The sequence below is a fragment of the Betta splendens genome, chromosome 9, assembly GCF_900634795.4.
Source record: "Betta splendens chromosome 9, fBetSpl5.4, whole genome shotgun sequence".
In the NCBI taxonomy this organism is placed as follows: Eukaryota; Metazoa; Chordata; class Actinopteri; order Anabantiformes; family Osphronemidae; genus Betta; species Betta splendens.
The window spans coordinates 21625495-21647421 of NC_040889.2; the positions used below are offsets into that span (position 1 = coordinate 21625495).

The 21927-nt window shown below is 47.3% G+C and overlaps 1 protein-coding gene and 1 long non-coding RNA gene across 22 annotated transcripts in view; both read right to left on the reverse strand.

The window, feature by feature from the left end:
* The window catches only part of ank1a (ankyrin 1, erythrocytic a), a 58632-nt gene that overhangs the window by 22459 nt on the left and 14246 nt on the right, over positions 1-21927 (reverse strand). For 16 of the 21 annotated variants that reach the window (XM_029162174.3, XM_029162181.3, XM_029162180.3 and 13 more), the window contains exons 2-11: positions 16158-16250; positions 3755-3856; positions 1879-1977; positions 1603-1701; positions 1224-1322; positions 869-1054; positions 679-777; positions 501-599; positions 307-405; positions 15-212 (exon numbers count right to left, since the gene is read on the reverse strand). In XM_029162174.3, coding sequence (XP_029018007.1) covers positions 15-212; positions 307-405; positions 501-599; positions 679-777; positions 869-1054; positions 1224-1322; positions 1603-1701; positions 1879-1977; positions 3755-3856; positions 16158-16250 — 1173 coding nt within the window. Of the gene's footprint in view, positions 1-14; positions 213-306; positions 406-500; positions 600-678; positions 778-868; positions 1055-1223; positions 1323-1602; positions 1702-1878; positions 1978-3754; positions 3857-7672; positions 7708-8426; positions 8887-16157; positions 16251-21927 lie in introns of those variants that run through there. The other 5 variants (XM_029162175.3, XM_029162182.3, XM_055511659.1 and 2 more) reach the window with 4 other exon arrangements.
* On the reverse strand, positions 5260-7666 carry LOC129604591 (uncharacterized). Its single transcript, XR_008695617.1, has 2 exons — positions 5619-7666; positions 5260-5485 (listed from the first exon to the last, which is right to left on the reverse strand). It is a non-coding gene; the product is annotated as an uncharacterized LOC129604591 (long non-coding RNA).

A 21927-nucleotide genomic window follows, 5' to 3' on the forward strand; every position in this document is an offset into this window, starting at 1 on the left:
ACTGGGTGATCTACCAGTGCCCGAGAGTTCGGTTTGGCCCCTTTGTCCAGCAGCACTTTGGCCATGCGGTGGTGGCCACAGTGTGCAGCCACGTGCAGAGGGGTGAGGTGGTCCAGCGTGATGTCATCGATCTCTGCGTTGTACTGCAGAAGCTGCTTGACACAGTCAACGTGGTCCCCCTGTGCCGCCATGTGGATGGGAGACAGGCCGTTCTGCAAAACGAGAAAACATGTCCACGCGTCACTGAGTTCTGAGATGAAACCACTTTTACCGAGAAGTAAAACCTTCTTGTTGCTTGCGTCCTACCTTAGTCTTGGCCTGGATGGGGGCTCCATGGTCCAGCAGGATCTCAATAATTCTCACGTGACCATTTCTGGCTGCACAGTGCAGAGGGGTCAGCTCATCCTGCACAGGCAGGAAACACCACTTTAGTAAGTGACGGGTCCGGTTTAAAACCACAAGAGCCAGTGAATCAATCAGAAATCAAATGCGTGCCGCACCTTAGTCTTGGCATCAATCTGTGCCCCTCTGTCCAGCAGCAGCCGGACCATGATCACGTTCCCCCGTCTGGATGCTATGTGCAGAGGAGTAATGCCGTTCTGTGAAGAGACACAAGCGCACACATGTAAACACAACTAAGACAAGGAGGAGCGACGATGGAGGATGCGCCTCCTTTACCTTTGGAGTGAAGTTGACATTGGCTCCTCTGTTGAGCAGAAGTTGAGCTACATTCAAGTTTTCATAGTGTGCAGCGATGTGGAGGGGTGTGAATCCAGTCTGCAGGAAGAGAACAGGCGTCTCATGCAATTTAGAAGCACACACCACGCAAACGCAACACACACCTTCCTCCCATCGGACGCACACACACCTTGCTGAGGACGTCGGGGTTGGGGTCGTTCTGGAGAAGCACGGCGGCCGTGCGCGTGTCGTCGTTGCGCGCGGCGATGTGGAGGGCGGGGAGGCGGACCTTTCCCTTGGTGCCATAGTTGATGAGCAGGGCTACCACGTTCTCGTGTCCCTGCTGAAGGGCCACGGCGAGAGGCGTGAACCCGTCCTGCGGCGCAGAGAAAAGACTCAGACCGGCCGACGCGCGGAGCGAAGAGGCGAGAGGCAAAAAGCAAAGAGGCTCATGACACAGAGAATGGAAACACAGCGCGAAGTGTGGATCAGCAGAGATGGGATCCAAAGATTTAGGAGTTTACTTTCTCTCAGCACTTCGGTACCTCGGTTGGAATGCTCTGATTGGCTCCGTTCTCCAGAAGAAACTTCACAACCTCTAGATGGTTTTCTTGTGCAGCCATGTAGAGTGGAGTGAAACCCTTCTGTCTCAGAAACACGCGCACGGCGGCGGCAGCAGCAGAGGAGAGACACAAACACAGCAACAGGAAGACGGTCACGGATGGGCGCACACACACACACACACACACACACACACATACACAGGGATGCACGTACAGAGAGGAGGCACAGAAATACAGGAACAAAGACCCGTGTTAACGGATGGAACAGCAGCTGCCACAGCGGCTTCACAGTCAAGGTCAAAAGGTCAGGAGCGACGGGCGTTTCCTGCGATCGCTGCTGTGGGAGCAGCGACTATCTCACCTGGGACTGAGCATTGACATTGGCCCCATAGTTAACCAGCTCTGTGACCACCTGCTCCTGCCCCGCAAGAGCTGCGATGTGCAAGGCCGTGTTCCCCTTCTGCACAAATACACACATACAGGACACTTTCACAATGTGCATTCAACCCACTTCACAGGTGATGTATACTCGAGCATATACGGCGGTAGACTACTGTGTTGTTCTTTAATCCCATGTAACCACCATGTCTTGCAGGATACATCGTTGGCAGTTTTGAAATGAGTGATGACCTTTTACCTTGGTGGTGGTCTCCAGTACGATTCCATTGTGGAGCAGCTCGAGCACCATTTTGACGTGGCCCTCTTTGGAGGCCAGGTGCAGCCCGTTGAGCCCATTCTGAGTGAGAGAGCAGAGCAGACTTAACACTCCAGCGCAGCACGCGCATCGGGAGGAACGGCCGCGCGTCGACCGCGGCGGCGGCTGGGAAACGGGGACCCGTTCTCGCCGTGACGAGCACACACGGACGGACGCAGGCAAATACTTACACTGGACAGGTGCGCATGCAGAGCTCTCAGAATCAAAAGTGGTCGTTAGTGAGAACAACGTCTACAGGGATGAAAGTCGGGACGCAAACATTTTCGTTTGATTCATGACAACGAGAGGGGGGGGGGGGGGGGGGGGGGGGGGGGGGGGGGGGGGCTGGAGGGGGATGGCAGGCCGCTGGTCTCGTGGCTGGGAAGAATACGAGCCGTGTGGGATAGGTCTGACCTCACACAGCCTTCCTTCAGCCGCACAGGACATGTGAGGTTGGACCTTTCCCACACCACTGATATTATTCCTCTGAGTGGGGAGACCACAGCACACCATCACTCTACTGCAGACAGAGGAGAGAAGGAGGGGAGGGGGGAGCGATGGAGGAGGAGGAGAACGCCAGAAAACACAAAAAAAACAAACAGCAAAATCAAGGTCGAGTTAGAGAACAGTCACCAGCACAAGGAGACGCGGCGGCGGAGCCGAAAACGGAACACAGCATGCCTCCACCTGGACAAACATCCGTGCGCGCGTGCGTGCGTGTGTGCGTGCGTGTGCGTGTGTGCGTGTGTGCGTGGTTATTCCAGGTAAGACCAGAATGTTGTAGATTCGATTAAAACATAAATGAAAACAATTAAAACATGACGACTAAGTGTTGTTTTGCTAGACTTCAAAACAAACTTTTCTGTGTTTCTAGCTCTGCATGTAATTATGTTTTTACTCCATGGAGCGTCTCCCCTCATCATCATGATGACATTGTTACATTATAACTGTGTCATGTGTCATATGGCGTCTGCTATGGACCTTATGAAAACGTCTCATAGAAACCTGACAGAAGCTCTACAAGCAATTAGAAAACGTATACAACAGAAGGAGCTGTGACTAAGTTAGATAAATGAACCGGAGGACTGCAGCACGGCTCTCTCTCTCTCTCTCTCTCTCTCTCTCTCTCTCTCTCTCTCTCTCTCTCTCAGACACACATGCAGTGTCAGTAGCCTGAGGGCTACAGGCACTGCCTCCCACTGGACAGTCACGGAACTACCGGCAGAGGAAAGGAGACAGGATTGAAGAGAGGTCCGGTAGGAGCCCCCGCCCCATTTATCGCCGTCCCCTGAGGCGCCGTAAACTGATTAACAGTGCACCTGGGCATGCACGCACTGTACGGGACGGGACAGTGAATTATTGCACAGGCACACAAACGTGCACAGTGGTTGGACACATGCACAGTGCACACAGTAACATCACAGTATTCATACAGGAAAATGGTGTTACATTCATAATATGGGGAAGAAACAGCTCAACCAAATGACTTAATGCTGCAGTTCGTACAGTATGTATTCAGATCAGTCTAAAAAGAAATGACTAAAGCTTTAACTCAGTGTAGATATCATTAAATAAATTGGTCTCATATTGCTGCTCTCTTTTGAAGCAGGCAACCCACCCACCTCCGGAATTTAATTTAATCAGTTAAAAGCACATAGTCAGACAGAGAAGTAAATTGTGGCAAGATTTGAAGTCAAGAACATGACTAGTCATAAATATTCAGTTATCTCCTGTTCTTTCCAGCAGCTAAAACACAGCACAACAAAACGTATGTTTTACAGTTCAACATCTGTGGCTGATGGAGGCTTCATCCTCTCACCTGGTTGGCTGTGTTTATGTCGATGCCATTTTTAATGTGCTCTAGGGCCTTGTCCAGGTTGCCAGATCGGGCCGCCCGCAGGAAACTGTTGCCAGCATCAGCCTAAAAGTGAAATGCAGAGAGGGAGCGAGAGGGGGGGAAGGGGCATGAGGATGTGAGAGACACATAAAGTAGAGGAATAGAGAAGGAAAATGGACAGAAAGACAGAGTTTGGTTATTAGTTTGAAAACAAGGAGCATTTTAAAGTCGAGCGTTCGGTGGTGGTCGTTTCAGTTTTCCTCTCATTTCAATCCTCCCTCAGGATTTTGGATAGTGCAGTTTGAGAATTAGTATTTGCTGGTGATACTGGAGGCTGCTAACAACGCTCTTTTTTTTTTTTTTTTTTTGCTAACAACACTCTTCACTACGTGCGTGGAGGAAGCAGCCGTTCAGAAGGCACCGGGGGTGAAGGGAGACCAGGTCCCGGCACAGGGCACGGCCAGCGTGTCCGTCTGTGCTTTGTTACTGTCTGAGGCCTTCACGCCTCCCAGACAGGCACGGGCGCTGAAACAGGATCCCTCATGCGGCACAGGGGGGACAGGAGAGGAGGCGAAGTGAGACTGCGGCAAAGCCGGCACCGGCTCATCTACATGAGCTCCACTCTGTCCCCACGCCGGCCACTCTTATGTCACTGGACAGAGAAATCCCGTCGTCAGGGAAATAAACTACTCGTTATGTTTTCCAGAAGAGAAACACAAAGTGTTGCGATCACACACACACACACACACACACACACACACACACACACACACACACACACACACACACACACACACACACACACACACACACACACACACACACACACCAAAGGCATTTTTTCTGCTTAACACGGTGCTTCATGCTGTGTTGTCTATTGTTGTGACAGGGTTATTAGTCCTTTTGACAGAGAGGCAGCGGGTAAAAAAAATAAAAAGAGTAAGGGTCCACATGCCTGGAGCTGAAGCATAGCAACAAATGACACAACACACCCTCAGCATGAAACCAGTGGCACAGAGCTGTGCAAAGAGAGAGAGAGCTCACAAACCAAGCAGTGGTGCAAATAAAGGAAGGAAGGGAAGGATTCTTGTTCAACATCATATTGTACAGAAAGCAGCGACCAGTGCAGATGCTTGTCTCAGTCCCTGTCTGTCTGTTTAGGTTTTAGCTTTAGCTCAGTACGAAGCTAATACTGTAAAGTTTCTACTGTCTGTAGCTGAAGTTTGCAAACTTATCCATGAAGACTCCCAACAAAGTCTTTCTTGAAAAGTGGAGGTAAATACAGCTGATTTCTGTCTGAGGCTCCTCTACATGCGCCCACCCCCGGGCTCAGAGGTGTAAGCCGATGAGGGGACGGGCCCCAGAACCCACCAGAAGCACGTCACAAGAAGGGGGTCGGACGCGTTCCTCTGTGCAGCTACTGCGTCAGCAAGAGAACGCGTGGTGTGGTGAGATAAAGATGCAGGGGGACCACACCCCTTTGGTACACACACACACACACACACACACACACACACACACACACACACACACACACACACACACACACACACACACACACACACACACACACACACACACACACACACACTGTAAGGTTCGGCTGGACTCCGCTACCATTTAGATGAATGGGTCCCTCTGCTTATTCCCATAGAACGCAGACAAACGTCAGGCTCCAGGGCTGAGCAGCAGTGAACAGGCACATTAATCACACTGTTTGCAGCAAAAGAAACAGACAATGACCTACTCAGCACTTCCATGCTAAATATTACACAATACAATGTGCACTGTTGAGCAACATACATGCAGACAGTGGACATCTCCTTATAGCAAGGACTAAAATTACCCATTAGAACGATGCCTAAACTCCCTGCGTCTTCCCCTCGTTCTTGCATTTCTCCCTCGCTTGCCTTCTCTGCTGGTGCTGCAGCAGACAGAATGACATCACCCCCTTGTCGGTGGACTGCGGTGTGTGTGTGTGTGTGTGTGTGTGTGAGTGAGTGTGTGTGTGTGTGTGTGTGTGTGGACGCATACTGAGCCATGCCTGAGATCAACACTAATGAAACTCCTCTGCAATGGACAGCTAGACCTGAAGAATCAGCGTTTCAGCGGGTCTGTGCTGTTTCTGACTGGAAACATGAGACACGTTGGAACATGACTCGCACCGGCTGCAGATTGTACAAAATCTGGACTTGAGAACAGCGTGTTACGTGTCCACAGTGGGCTTGGAAATGACTCTGAAGTACTTGTGCACACTGGCTTTGCCTTTCTATTAAATCTCCATGCAAACTGTTCCTTCCCTCTGCCTTTGCAGAGCCGCTGTTGCAGGATTACATACGGGCTCTGTGCCACTGCACCACCATGTGTCTCAGATCAGACCATCCGTCCATCTCCTACAAAGACACACAACAATACCATGAATCTGCACACATTATTAATTCAGGATGCACCACAGTTAAGTATCAGCATCTCAGCAGAAGTGTGGAAATCAGGCCTGGATGTACAGTATGTTCAGCTTTATCACCTCCTGAGCTCTGAACAACATCATTAATGTAGACCAATCCTGCAATTCTTAGCTAAACTCAGTATCTGGGTGGTTTCTGTACATTTTAGAGGTTCACTGAACAACGGATATGGAAATTCCTGCAGAGTGCTTGTGCAGCTACTTCACCCAGCTTTTCTGCTGACTTGCACCCGTCCCACAAATTGATTTTCTTTCTGCGTTTTTTTAGGCCTCCATCGCTGCCACCGTCTCAGGAGCTTCTGGAGGAGCCCGAGCGCAGGAGGCCGTTTCCGGCTCCAGACGTGTGGTTGTGTGGAGCGCGACGCCCATGGGACCGCTGAGCGTCGGTCACGTTCACAGGGAGCGATGAAGTCCTGTATGTAAATATGTCTGCCCGCTTCTATCCCCCGTCTCGTCCAATTTTTACTATTTACTTTCTCACACTTGCGCCCCACCCCCACCCCCTCCCCGACCCACTGTTTGTCCCTGGCATACTCATTGATTGTCTCTTTATATCTGGCTCTGCTGCAGCCTCTGCACTTGTAGATGAGATTGTCATGGTTATGGTGATCTTTTGTGAGGATAACAAAGGGGGTGAAAACCATAGGGTGCAGATAGGGCTTGGTACCTATGGAGGGCAGGATCCAGATATGGTAAACATCCTGTACACGCTACAGCAATTACACGCAATACAGCTGCTTGGAGGAACAGAAAGTATATTAATATACAGTATATAAGAAATTATCATTTCAATTCAACCCAACTAACCTGTACAAAAAAACTGGTATTTTAAATTGTACTTTGCTTCAGTGGTTTGTTTTAACCTGCCACTATTTTTTTGACTATAAAACAAAATATATAATAATTTAACCGTTTGTTCTTATAAATGAACTGATTTTGAAATTGATAGAAAGGAAAAGGAACAGTTAGTACTTGGATCATGGATGATGAGTCGTAACACTTTTTATTTAAGTGTAGCTAATCTTTACACTCTATTGACTGTTCACATTTACATTAACCATTTACAACTTCCTCCTGTTGTCCAGTAGCTTTTCAATTAGCGATTCATTTGCAAACATCTTTTTCCAACTAATTGACAAAAAAAAAAATACTTCAGAAAGTAGAAATCTTTCAGAAGACAAACACACTTAATGAACTAAATATGCTGCAGGTCCTCATCACATCGGCTACAAACCCAACGGGCACCACTTCCTTCACACTGACTCATTTACAGTAAAACCTCAAAACTGCTGCTTCTGCTCCAGACGAACGCGACACGACCACCCGCATCATCTGCCCAACCAGGCTGTTGGCTCAGTAGATTAAACAGTCTATAGCCCTAAAAGAGGACCCATAATTGACCCACTAATCAGTTTACTGACCTCCAGTTTACTTACCACAGCTAATCCTGGCTGACATCAGGCAATCTGAACTTTAAACAGAGGAACGAATGAAGTCGACAAAATAAGATTAAGGAAGGAAACAGAACATGATACACACCCACACAGAAACACACACTAATCTCAGATGCACATGCATCACAACTCTAAAAGATACTCCCAAGCATTAAAGCTCCCTCCCTCCCATGTGTTTGGGTCTCTAAGCTGTGACTTTATGCATTTTGACACAACAACACTTCTTTAGACTGTCAGTAAAATCAGAAGAACGTTTTACAAATGACAAAAGACCCAAACGGACATGTTGATAGTTTCCGCTCCTGGTCTCTTATTTGCTTTGTCAGCGTGGGTTTAAAGGACGAAGACAAAAAAAGCGGAGGAAGCGGCGAAAGTGAAGCCACAGTGAAGTCTCCCAAACTGTGGCCATGAAGGAACACAGGACAAGAGGACCACTTGTCAAACAGAGAGAGGTGTGTGTTGAATAAAAAGATGAGGCACAGAGCGAAAACACCAAAGCCATCGACATCCAAGTAAACAGACAGACAGATTTCAAACCCAGGCACCGGTGAAAACACCGGCACATCACAGAGAGTCTGGTGGGCTACATGGGAGAAATAAAAAAAAAAAGGAACAAACCACTTCAACACGAACAGCACAGAGGTAAAAACAGAGACAGCGGGAAGGAACAGAGCGGAGCGAGCGAGTAGGAGGAGGAAGGTGAAGAGGAGAGGACAGCAAAGTCAGTGGTACTCACTCCACAAGTGAAGGTCTTGACTGGCATGCCTGTCGGCCCTCCACGCTCTCTTTCTTAACGCTTTCTGGGTCCCTCGAACCCACAGCTGTCTTTTCGGTTGCCCCCTGCGAGTGCTGCGCTACGGGGCAACGCAGACCCCAGCCCAACGTAAACACACACACACACACACTTGAGTAAGCACGGTGGGTGGAGAGACTGAAGCAGGGTGGGGGTTGAGGGGACGGGGGCCCAGGGGTTTTATCTCTGGAGGAATGCTGCCTGTATCTGGACGCGCACATTTCACACACGCAGCTAACAACAAACAGGCGGCCGCTCTAATCGAACCTCCCTGGTTCTGCCTCGCTTGACCTTTTCTGGCCCAAACTGCCCTTTATCCTGTGCTCCATCTCCGCCTCATCCCACCGCTCCACCTTTCGGGCTTCGGCGCTCTCCCACACTCTCTCCCCTCAACTTTCTCCCTCCTTTCTCCCCTCGCCTCTCCCCTACGTCACACACGTCTCTGGGCTTCTTGTATGTTTAGTGACAGCCAGACAATCTTTTTATTTTTTTCCCTCGTGGCCCGAGCGATACCAGAATAGCGTAGTTACTGTGGAGAATGGGTGTGTTTTTTTTTGTTTTTTTTCACCGTGGACCCGTTTCAGTCTGTGAGGTGACTTACAGTGACAAAGCGCCCGGCGGGGGGGTCGCTGCCACCGCCCCGTGACAATGGGCCAGACACACTGGAAGGGGGGGGGGGGGCTGCACGAAGGGGCCAGCCTCTCAAAAGGCCCTGCCTCTTTTAATAAAGCGTCCATCATTCCCTGCTTGAAAAGGCCTCCTTTTCTCTACCTCTCCCCTCCTCTCTCCCTCTCCTGGCTAAATGCTGGGAAAAGCACATCGCTGCCAAAACCATGCAGAGAGATAAATGCTCATAGGAGCGAGGGAGGAGGGGGCGATGTGGAAAGAAGGCTGCCCACCACTCAGTGCCACTGGACCGTGACCTGGGCGAAAACATCACGTGGGACGTCTCCGCGGTCCAAATTGCGGAGCTCGGACAGTGACGAGAGCGCCGCTGCCTAAGAGCTACAGACGCTAACATCCATGGAGACGCGACAAATTACCCCGTGGTCCCGGAACAAAAAGAGAGCGCATCCCTTTCTCTGCGACATGAACCCTGCTTAGGCTCGGCCTGCGGAGAGTAACATCAGAGAGCGAGAACCCACCTGGGTCAAGCGACGAGACCTTTTAAAGCCACAACAGAGGCAAATGAATGATAATCAGGTTCCTCTGGTGACTGTAGCTCAAGATGGTTACAGTTTGTAAGAACACAAGTAGAAGGAATCGAAAGGTTTGGTAAATTAATAAACATGTATTAGCAAACAAAGCGATGCTGTACAATGGGATTCTGAACTTAACTCTTAAAATAACATTTGTGCCTTTTCTTGATTGATTTTCAGGCATTTTTTTATACTAAAAGTATTTTGAACTTAAACATAATCAGGCTCCATAAGAGACATGGGGTCGAAACGCTGGGCAGGTTGTGGCTGGACTAGAGGAGCGTGTGGCTCAGTGCGTCGTCAGCCCATTAAAAAGTGTCGGCCACACTCACACCGTTTTGTAACAGGCTGATTTAGGTCGGGAGCGGACGGCCTCTGCTTCCTGCGTGGAGCGTGTCTCGTTGGCAGGATAAAGGGCTGCATCTGTCCACGTGTGCTGCTTGTGCTGCTTTATTACCCGTGTCGTGAAGTCTCAAAGAGCAGAGAGCAGAGCAGGAAAAGGGGGGGGGGGGGAATCAACATAAACACTGATCGCCTGTCAGCAGTCTTCCATCAATGTGTCACACTCTGATCCCAGCAGCCCTGACACACACTTACGCGCAGCCTAACGTCACACAGATTCATGCCTGGTGCTGATCACCTCTGTACAGGATGAGAGGGGAGCAGCACCGACTACACCGGCCTCCTGGTGGCAGGTTGACGCTGCACAGTGTTAGAATAGAGATGCTTCCGTTGGAGTGGGAGCAGGGCTGGGCTGAATACTGCAGCCCTGGCAGGGCTCCCACACACACACACACACACACACACACACACACACACACACACACACACACACACACACACACACACACACACACACACACACACACACACACACACACACACACACACACACACACACACTTTTAATTCCTTATCCTGTGCTTTAGCTCCTTCTCACAGGCTCCATTAAGCCCGCCTGGCCTGTGATCTGACAGGGGAGCGGTTTAACTCGACATTAACAGCACCAAGTGTTAAAACCGTCCTCGCTCTGCAGGTAGATTTCTCGGCTCTCGTCAGAGCGCGTGCACTGGCTCCCTCACTTATGTGCACGCGCTCATGCATGCAACACACAAGGAAGCTAGAAAAAACGTGCGTGACCTGTGGAAGACAAAAACAGGGAATTAGACAGTCTTGGATGAGGAAGGACAGCAGAAAAGATGAAAGCAGTATGGGAGAGTGGCGGGCGATACGTCAGCGCAGGGCCAGGCTGCCATTAATCATCTGAGTGGAGATGTAGAGATGAGGAAACACAGAGTGAAGATGTGCTAGCGGAGAGTGGACAGTCCTCACAGCTCTGTACGTCCGCCTCGCGTGTAGGTTCAGGCCATCGGAGCACTCACCCAGCCATCAGTCACAACTGCACTTGAGTCAGCATCGGCATCTGAGCCTCCGGGCAATAATTCAATCAGTCTAGTTAATAGAGCTGCAGCGACTCATTTCAGGCCTAATGTACTGTCCTGAAACTAAATGATTTTACTAGGAGTTTACCTGCAACTGTCAACACAACTCTGGATAAAGCAGATAAAATACACTTTAACTACAAGCCCGAGAATATGAATGGGCCCATTTCCTATACGTAAAAAGTGATACTACTGATTAAATGCTACATAGCATCATCTGCCTCTCTTACTTTAGGACTTCCAGAGCTACAACAACATTACATTTCTTCATTTACAGTAGCAGATGATTTTTCTCCTGAGCAAAAGCAACATCTAACCAGTAAAAACCTGAGAAACTTAAACAATCATTGCCAAAATAAAATTTACTGTTGCTGTATGAATCTCAAGCTGTGCTGCAGAGCACATTAAGAAATATAAAATACTTAATACTGGATATCACTGTTAATGATACACTTCTTTTAACTTCTTGAAAGTGTGATTCCAGACATTTTTTGCACCAGTCGCTGTATTTTACAACATAAAACACAGAAGACGCAAGAACACAGGCTAGAAGATGAAAAGATGAAAGGAGAGAAAGAAAGAAGTAAACAGAACACAAGAAAGAGGGGAGGACGTCCCAGCATCGTGGCAGCTGTGATGAGTAATAAATGCCAAGATGAAGACATCTTCATCTGCTCAGTCAGTCAGTCAGAGTCTGATCCCCAAGCCCCCTGCACCCCCAGCTTCCATCATCATGTTACCTGCTGTACATGCCACCAGCAGAGTAGCTGAGGAGAAGAACCCTTTCAAACTGGAGTTTGTGAACGGCCTAATGTACCAATGAGCTGCTAACACACCGCTTTCCACATAAACAGGTGATACCTGCTGCCTCAGGGGCCAAAAGCTGAGCTGAGCTGCCTGCTGGATGAAATATTGAACACACACACACACACACACACACACACACACACACACACACACACACACACACACACACACACACACACACACACACACACACACACACAGTCTTTACATCAGCGTGCACACACACAGTCACCTACAGTGCAGTGCATGCAGGTGCAGAACACTCTCGCTCACAGTCACCGCACACGTACTGTATGTGCAGGTCACAGCAACCTTCCATGTGCAGGCAAACGGTTCAGGCAGCGGTACACTCATAGCGAGCCTCTCATCCGGCCCAACCAGGCCACGTCACAACCTTATGAGACTCTGGTCACCAAAGTTAGGTTGGTAAACTATAAACTATAAACTACGAACGAGCTCACGAACTCAACCCAAGTCTGGAGGACTTGGGTTGAGCTCGTTCTTTGGTAAAAGGTCTTATTGTCCTTATTGATCAAACATTCTACCTTACTCTAATATACAGTAAAACTTCATATCTTCATATATATAAGAGACAGGACTGTCTGAGTTAACCAGCGTACGGAGGATTGTTGAGGTTTGATATTCCAAAACCTGTAGTAAAAGCACAGTTCATTCTAAAGACATTGTTTTTCTAATTGTTGAAACTAATCAGATAAAAAAAGTATAATAACCCAATATTATAGGCTTTTGGACCTTAGCATTTAACTTTGCAGCTACCATTTAACTTGATAAGAGGCAAGAACTGTATGTGACACACTGAGAAGATCTGTCCAGGTCCATGTTCACAGTGTAGTTTATCTCATCTGACTCTGTTCTTCAACAGACACACAGACAGACAGGTGGGTGGAAGTACAGGGTGGACGCAGGAGTTTCCTCTTCTCACACGTACTCCAGGCATCTGCAGCTAAAGGTGGTGATGCAGGAAGGTCCTTCTACCTCTTCCTGACCTCCACTTCTTCTGAGGTATACTTCCGCCTTCATGCACTCTGCGCATTCACCCGAGGCACATGCACATGCATGCATGCACATTGCTCAGTCTGCTTCTTCCTTTCGTTGACTTTTTTTTCGCAACTGCAAATAAAAAAATTACTAAAAATTCATCTAGCAAAATAAAAGCTGCTAGAAATTTAAAATGTCAGATGGAACATGAGACATAAATGTTTAAAAGGAAAAAATGAAAATCAATTGTAAACTAAGTAACACCCAGCACAGGGAACCATGTGTATGGAATGAGTGATGTGCATTTTCAGTATAGCCCTTTTTATGTTGTAGTTATGTGGGGCTGTTCACTCTTTGTATTCCAGATTGCTCCCGTCAGGCTTCTCACTGTTGCACAAAGCAAGGAATGATCAGCTCCTAATGGTTCAGCCGGATGAGAAGAACCCTGCTCTCCTGTGTCCGGGCTAAACTTGGTATCTGGCCAACTGAGACATTATTACATGACTTCTGCAGTTTTGCACAATGGCAGTAAAGCCCCCCCTCTACCTTTAATCTGAATTATGTGAAGCTGGTATCAGTGACCTTGGGACAAAGGAGGAGTTGCAATATTTGAATACGCCGCGGCCTTTCACATGTAAATGAAACTCTGCCCCCCTTAGCCGAAACAAATTACAGCCAACTGTTGGTGGCTGGGTATGAATGGGGGTGTAATGTAGTCTGCATCTACAGTGGACCGGGGAGCAGCTGGAACCGAGAAACTGAGACGGGGGAGAATTCATGTGACAGTGCAGAGTGTGACAGTTTGTTTTATGTAGAGTCTGCCATGCAGCCGCACTGTGACGAATGGGGCTTGGCTCCCTGAGCATCTGTCTCCAAGGACTCACTGAGGGGTAATTAGAGCTGTGGGATGATAAGGGATATTCTCTGGGCCCAGTTACTAATAATGGTGGCAAAAGGAACAGGGCCTTTACACAGACCTCTGACATCTCACAATGCTGTGTTACAGGAGGGGGCAGGAGGCGTGCAATCAAGTCTTAGATTTCTGTGTGAATTAAATCAGCCCTCTGGGAACGAGCCAGTGAGGTTTGGGGAAAGCTTTAGATCACTAAGCTGCTTCAGGGTCCTGACAGCTGAGGACACCAAAACTAAGCTGGTGTGCACTAATAACAATTTAGGTTCTTATTTCTATTTGTCTATTTGAATATTTTGGCTATTGTATGTTTCCTGAGTTCAGTATAAGACGCCTGGAATGTAAATAAACTAAAAATAAAATAAGTCAAGGCCTTAGTCCATTTATGTTGGTGAAACTCTTTATGATTTGAATTGTTAATTTAACTTGGAAAACGCTACTGAAGCGCACGCGTCTTATAGGAAGCAATAAAGGAAGAAGTTGAGATGAGGAGTTAGTTGGGAAAACACACACCCTGTTGTGAGGCTTTGGTTTAGACCACTGTTGGCAAAGTGACAGTAAGAGGGACGGGACTCTTCAGGATAATCTATCACTGCACCACACTTCCTGTCTCTGCGTTCTGCAGCAAAGGCATCCATCATGTTTCTGTGGAACCAACACACTCCACGTTCCACTGCACGTTTTAGAGTTACAGTAGGAAACCTGGAGTTTGTACATCACAGACTGGAAGTGTAGTCCCAAATGGATTGAGTGTTAAAACAGGATGATATGTACAGTTTGGTCCTGACAAACACAGAAATAAATAAAAGTTCACTCATTCACACAAAAGGTAAAAGGTATTTAACACAAGTAAAACACAATTGCCCAATGCAGATTCAATGCACACACATCCAAGAGCATCCAAGAGGAAAGACAATGCTCCATATTGTTTGTGTCGGCCCAGCGGCCTGGAGAAACTCCAACTGTAGCTCACATACGTTTCCATTTGCCTTCAGTGTGTTACCTTTATGCAACGCTGTTCACACCAAGGTTTGTTAAGTCTCTGCACTTCCAAGTAGTTTACTGTGGCATCTTAGGTCAGATTTAGTAAATGCAAAGCCAAGAGATGCTCCAGTGTGTTTGGGAGCAATATGGAGATCGGTAGAGTGGGTTAAGGAATTTGACGAAAGAGCTAGGGGGAGGTAGGATCTGAGGGGAAATCATCAGCGGCAGGAGGCGTCTGGGACAAGGTTCCCATGAGCCTTATTGCACCAAGATGATCTGTCCTCCACCAAGTGAGAATGGATTCAAGATCATCTGAGAGACTGCTGCAATGAGACCGTTGGCAAACGTGTCCAAGACTGTTTCACAGAGAAAAACAGACAAAAGACAGGCACAGCACGTGACAAGGAATACACAACAGCCACAATACACATCACTAACACCACAAAAGGCACAGGCGACAACAAGCACGCCCACAAACATCTACAGCTGAACCACAGACACAGACGGAAGCACAGACACAACACAGACGGACCAGCAAACCACAGAGAGATTGAAGCCATGCAAGGACGGAAAAGCATGCACACAAACCGCAAAATGCACGCACACACACACACGCGCGCACGCACACGCACGCACACGCACGCACACGCGGTTTCTGTTTCATACACACCTTGATTTGAGTCTACACACAAACACACGGTGTTACAAATGACAGAAGCATATTTTATAAATCAGAACCCACAGGAAAAATATTTGTCTGTTGTCTCTTATCACTACTGTAAACCTGTGTTGTGAAGTACTTTGTGTAGCAGGAACGACAGACGTGCTTGTACTTGTACTGGGTCTATAAAAGCTATATTTTGCCCGTGGACTCTTGCCTTGTAATATGCTGCTTGTGGACATTAATACCAGAAATATCACAGACAGTGATAGAGATGTTAAGCTATAGACAGATATACGTTCACGTTATAATAGAAATACATTGAACTAAAAGAAAAAATGCAAAACGAAACAACCAAATTAAAGAGTTAGTACATCAAGCAAGGACAGGGAGTGAAAGCTCCAGCCCGATTCCATGACACCTGACTGAACCAGCTCACAGCACAACAGCAACACTAGAAAGTCAAAAGAACCAGAACTACAATACCATAAAGCAACACGCAACAAAAACAAGAGATAAAGATAAAAACAACAACAACAACAGCAGAGCAACAACGGTGACACAAGGTTTAAATGACAGATATATGATCAGAAATACAGAATACATATATATACATAGTACATATAGATACAGAAATAGGAAAAGCCAGATATACATGTTGCAGATATTTACTTCATCATCATAGTGCCATACTCCTTGGCCATCCGGCATCTCAGAGCTCACACTACTGTCCTGATCGATTAGCCATCGATGCACGGCGTGGGCCTAAAAGGACATACGACATAAAGACAGAGCCCAGTTAATGGCGGCAGTCACAAGCACCAAGGTGGAGAGACAGAACAGGAAAGAGGCAGAGCAGCAGAGAAAACAAAGTGAAGGAAACAGCGTCAAGGAGGAACAGGGAACATTAGAGACACAGGTGGAAGTCTAGGTAAAGACTGGAAAGGAAAAAAAGGGGAAACGCCCACCCAGACCCACCCCAGCCCACCACAAAACCTCTCCCTGTGGGAAACAGGCCAGGTTAGGTTGAGGGATGAGTGTGGAAGCATGTGGCACGACACGCAACGTCACGCATCCAGTGGTGAGCGCCACACGGATGTGCTGGTGGTTCACAGATGATCAGCTGAGACGGGCTTCTGTTCACCACACGGGTGCAGGTGACGCCGGCTCGCTGCATGTGGGCTACAGTACTTACCCGGAATTCACCAGTGGAATGGGCAGTGAACATGAAAGCGTCTTAGCGCAGAAAGAGAGAGAGACTACGGTGAGGCCAAGTGTGACGAAGGTGGGAACAAGAACAGTTCATCAAAGAATTATGCACAAACAAAGAAAGGCACAAGTGTGAGATCAGGTCTGCACTGACTCCCAGCGGAGATTCAGATCAGACACACAACATGATGTACAGTAGCTCTACTCCATCCTGATGCACACACACACACACACACACACACACACACACACACACACACACACACACACACACACACACACACCATCTGTTACTCCTGATTTGTCTGGTCAGCACCGAAAACAACTGCACACAGCTCCTTTTGTGACGCTCGCTGCCCCGTTTGCGGCAGAAAGACTTTTCAAGATTTGCACCGAGGAGAAATTGCAGAAAGCGAGGATTAATTGCTCTGTTATTGCTGCTGCCGCACATTCGCCATGCGCTTCAAGGCAGCAGTTTATGCTACTTGAGTTATGTTCTTTAAGATGCAGCGATGCAGGCCGTCATACCTTGACACAGCAGAACCAGGGTTTAAACTGATGGACCACTTAGCACGCGACCTGTTGAATCGAAGGAGTAAAATGGAGAAAATCTACTTCAACCAAGAACATGAGAAGAATATTATTGTATATACAGCCATCTACTGCACTGTACTTTGCTGTATTTGTACAGTAAACCACACACACACACACACACACACACACACACACACACACACACACACACACACACACACACACACACTCTAAGATAAATGTACTAGCTGGTGAACACACAGCTGGGACATGGAGGACAATATGCAGAAACAGACAGAATCAGCTGAAGGGTGCAGTGAATTAAAGGGTGACAGTAGAGGCCAGAGCCTCCGTTAGGTCACAATAGAAAATAGACAAAATAAGCAGAAGGGTACAAATACAATGAAAACACTGCGTGTGTGTAAGTGCTGCATTTCACCTTTGGTAAAACTTTCTAAGCACCGATTGACCTTAAACTCATGAGAAACGTTTGCGGAAACCGCTCGGAAACCGTCTGCGGAGGTGTCGCGTGATTCGTGTGATGCACAGGGGCGTCATCTGCAGAGTTTGTGGAGAGTTACAGAGCGTGTCAGCTTAGAAGAATAATTGGATTAAGTGGCAGACGGCTAGTGATGACAGGGATAGACGGGCGAGGCACAGAGGACAAAGAAGAGGAGGAGAAGGAGGGGATAGAGAGAGAAAGAGAGAGAGAGAGGGCGAGAGAGAGAGAGAGAGAGAGAGAGAGAGAGGGTGAGAGAGGGCGAGAGAGAGAGAGAGGGCGAGAGAGGCGCTGATAAGAGTAACAGACCATTTGCAGCAGAGCCTCTAGGAGCCTCGGGGCAGCACTGAGGGAACCTCACGCTGTAGAGTAGAGGGACAACAGGACAACAAGTGGACAACTAACTAGCAGCGTCCACTTTAAGTCCAATACAAGCATTACACAACCTATACAAGCTGAAGGAAAGACATCATTTAGCCCTGCGTGACACTGAGGGCAAAGGTTGAAAGAGACGGAAATGCAAGTCAAAGAGGGCCTCGTGGTAAAGGAAGTGGAGGGTGATCCAGTGGTGCTTCATCAGGCACCAGCACCATCTCTACTGGAGGACCAGATATGGTTCTTCTCCTTTAAAGAGTGAAGAGGCAATAGACCGTGCGTGAAGCAGCTGCATTTAAAGGAGCGTGCTGCTGCTGAATGTTTGTCAGTGTGCGCTGTGCTGAGTGCAGGATGAGTGGTTGACCTGCTGAGACGTGATGAGCTCAGAGCTTCCACTGGAACAAGCACCTCCACAGAGAGACAGCGGCTCCCACAATAACTCGCTGTTTCTGCGAGAACAATAACCCACTGACAAGTGTTGCTATAGAGTAACTATGGTCTTAAGAGCTAAGCACCTTCCTCAAAACACCTATTCATCAGTCCAGTTTGTTTTAATCCTGCTGAGCATCGGCCTCTCCCTCGATCTTTCATCTCCCTGTCCATTATCCTTCAGCTAGACACACATCAAGCAATCAGCCTCTAATGTCATGAGTCAAACTAGGCCAATGCCAGGCAGGTTCCTTGTGAAAGGCTGACACAGGAGCTAAACTAAATGGACCCCTACTAAATTATTCAACCCAAGTAGAGTTATAACAAGACAGCACATTCACATGGCTGAGGTGCTGGACCACAGAGCGCTCCCCTCAGCATCCCTCAGGACATCTGATGTATCTGGTCTCCAGTTCTCATTTCAAGTCGACTTAACTGGACACATCAGGAAATCACAGCGGATGTGCCTGTAACGTGATCAACTACAAATGTGATTAAATGTGAGAAATCAGTGCAGAGGCTGAACGTTACGCGTAGAAAACAGGAAAATGGAGTCTTGCAGCCAGCACTTTATAAAATAAATTCAAAAGGTTATCTATATATACATATATATGTAGTAATTATATGCACTGGTAGCCAACTTTATATATGATTATAAATAATATGATCATATTAATATAGAAGCATGGGAAGATTTCCAACTAAATAAGTTAGAAACACTTGAAACTAAAGTGCTAAGTGTTAAGAAAAACAAATAAATTAAACATCACTGCTTGAAACACCCAAAACTGGTGAGAGGCTTTATGTGTAAGCAGACGTAAATGAGCGCAGTCCCAGAAGTGAGAGAGTAAACGACATGGCGAGAATGAACTGCAGATTCCAGGCTGATTAATAATGCAGCGCAGCGAGCAGCCTGAGCTCCGTCAGACAAGGAGAGCGAGGTTCTGGAGGGGAACAGGTGGAACCGCCAGGTGGGATGAAAGGAAAGCACGGTGCAGTCACCTCCACCCGTCACCTCACCCTGTCCAACTTCCCATCTGGACCCAAATTCACGCAAATGCAGCGTCACCTTCTCGCTGCAGAACTTTCTAACAGTTTTAACAATAACACTAAACGCCAGTGCTGCATATTCACTACTTTTCTTATATTAGACAATAACAAAAGTAGTCCGATTTCCATTCCACCCTGATCCTGTAGAGGTCAGAGGTCATTGAAGCAGAACACCGCCGACCACTTTGATGTTCTCTGCAGCGGCGAGAAAGTACAGGCTCTTCTTATTTTGGGCTCTGTTCCTGCTCTTTTTGTGTCTTCCTCAGAGGATACTTATTGGTGGACTGTTGAGGGGGTGAGTGGAGGAGTACGATTTAACAAAAAGATCTCTTCAGAGCCTGGGTACGAGTGCCTACTCACACCAGTAATGTAAATATTTATAGGGATGCAGTAAAGGTATCATGAGTCATTTCAAGTCATCGTTGTGGAGAGATGAGATGAAAGGTTGATGAAAATACATCAAAAGAAGCGAGAGAAGCCGGAAACACCAGGATGGTTTGATTCCAGGCAGCTACGGTGACATTCGGGGGTTTATTGTGGTGGCAGCCTCGTAAAATGAGCTGTGAAATGACACATGTTGGGCAGTGTTTTCACATTTCGTGTGCACCTTTGGGATGTGTGACATTTGCACTAAAGCTTTTGAAAATGGATGAAAAGAACTAATTGTTAGAAGAAAGAGAGGAGCCAGTGTAAACTTCTTCTAGTGTTTTATCAATGACGTGTAGCTGCACCATGTGCCCCCCCTTCAGTTTTCTCTTCTCTTACTATTTGAAACCGTTGCTCTTCAGTCCCAGACTATTTTTATCCAACATTTCATTACCATAATAAAACACATGCATGAACAAAAGATAAACTCAAAGAGACAGCGCAGCCAAAAACCTGGATTTGAGAGGCTTATTTTCATCTTTCTTTCTTGTCTTCTATTCTTTTATGCTGCTCTTTTCTTTTTGCTCAGAAAAATTGAAAGAGACATGCCTTTTCTTTCAGCCGGTGCCTCATTATGGTGCTTTTCAGGTCTGCTCTTTTGTATAAGGCCAGCCCAGAGCCATGCACAGCCATGGCAGAGCAGCCAGTGGATTACCCAGACTCACGTCAACACTTCAACAGAGCCACCAACCACTCCAGAAAATGCCCCAGCCAAGTGTACCGTGAACGTTACATGCTTTAATAAGTGTAGCCAAAGAGCCATGGCAAGACTAAACCAACAGGAGCAGCTGCCGCACCGCGCAGACGTCAGCGTGGACAATAGGCCCGCGTTTATAAACCGACTCATGGCGGTCTTGAAACTGGACAGAATGTATTACTGTCCACTGACAAAGAGCATCAAGTGTGGAGTCTATTCCCACATCATCACATCCCAGACTAACCAACAAAATATAAGTCATTTTCAGGCCAGAGGTCACGGTTTGCTTGTGAATCTTGAGCACAACATGCACCTGCTTAAGATTACACCCATATTAACATATTTCAGACAATGCATGTTAATACGAATCGTTTGCATCCATTATAATGTATTCGAAAGGATTCCGACTGAAAAAACATTCATGAATTTCTATTAAATGTAACGTTTTAAAACCCCTTTTCACCAGCAAGATGAAGTAAGAATGGATGCAGCAATTCTGCAAAATACTGTACTGTAGAATTTCAAATTTGTGTCTGTGTTATGAAATTAGATTTTCTACTCATTGGACGTCCCAATAACTCCTTAAAATCTCCCCATTCAGTCCAAAATCTGATCAAAGTCAGCCAGAGTTGAATTAATGGAATTAGCAAGAAAGTTCAAAACCTAGAGGATTGTCTGCATTAAACACAGGCAGCTAATGATGAAGCTCTCATCTTACAGTAAAGCCCTCATAGTCCCATATTATCTCGTCAGACTCTCGTACATGTAGTGCTCGTCTACTCGTTGGTTGAGCCATCGATTACTTCTGCTGCTGTAGATTGAGAATGATTGGGGCCTTGGGCATCACAACCAACGACACTGTTAATGTTCATGTTAATGTTAAAACAGGCCCTAAAATAAAACATACTGTATCATACACACTGTAGCTTGATGCTAGCCCGCCTGCTGCTTGTCTCCATGTGTTGAGGCCACTGGCAGAATAGAGGTACAGGTTCTGGTGGTCATCTATCAGAGCTGTTATCTCACATTCTCCTGCTCCTCCGGGGACTCGGAGACAGATGCTCCCTGCACCTCTGCTACATGCAGCGCTCATTAAGGCCTTTTGCTGTAGTAAGTCAGATACCTTCACACTCACACCTACTGTATATGACACCGTTTACACACACACGCACGCACGCACGCACGCACGCACACACGCACACACACACACACACATACTGTAT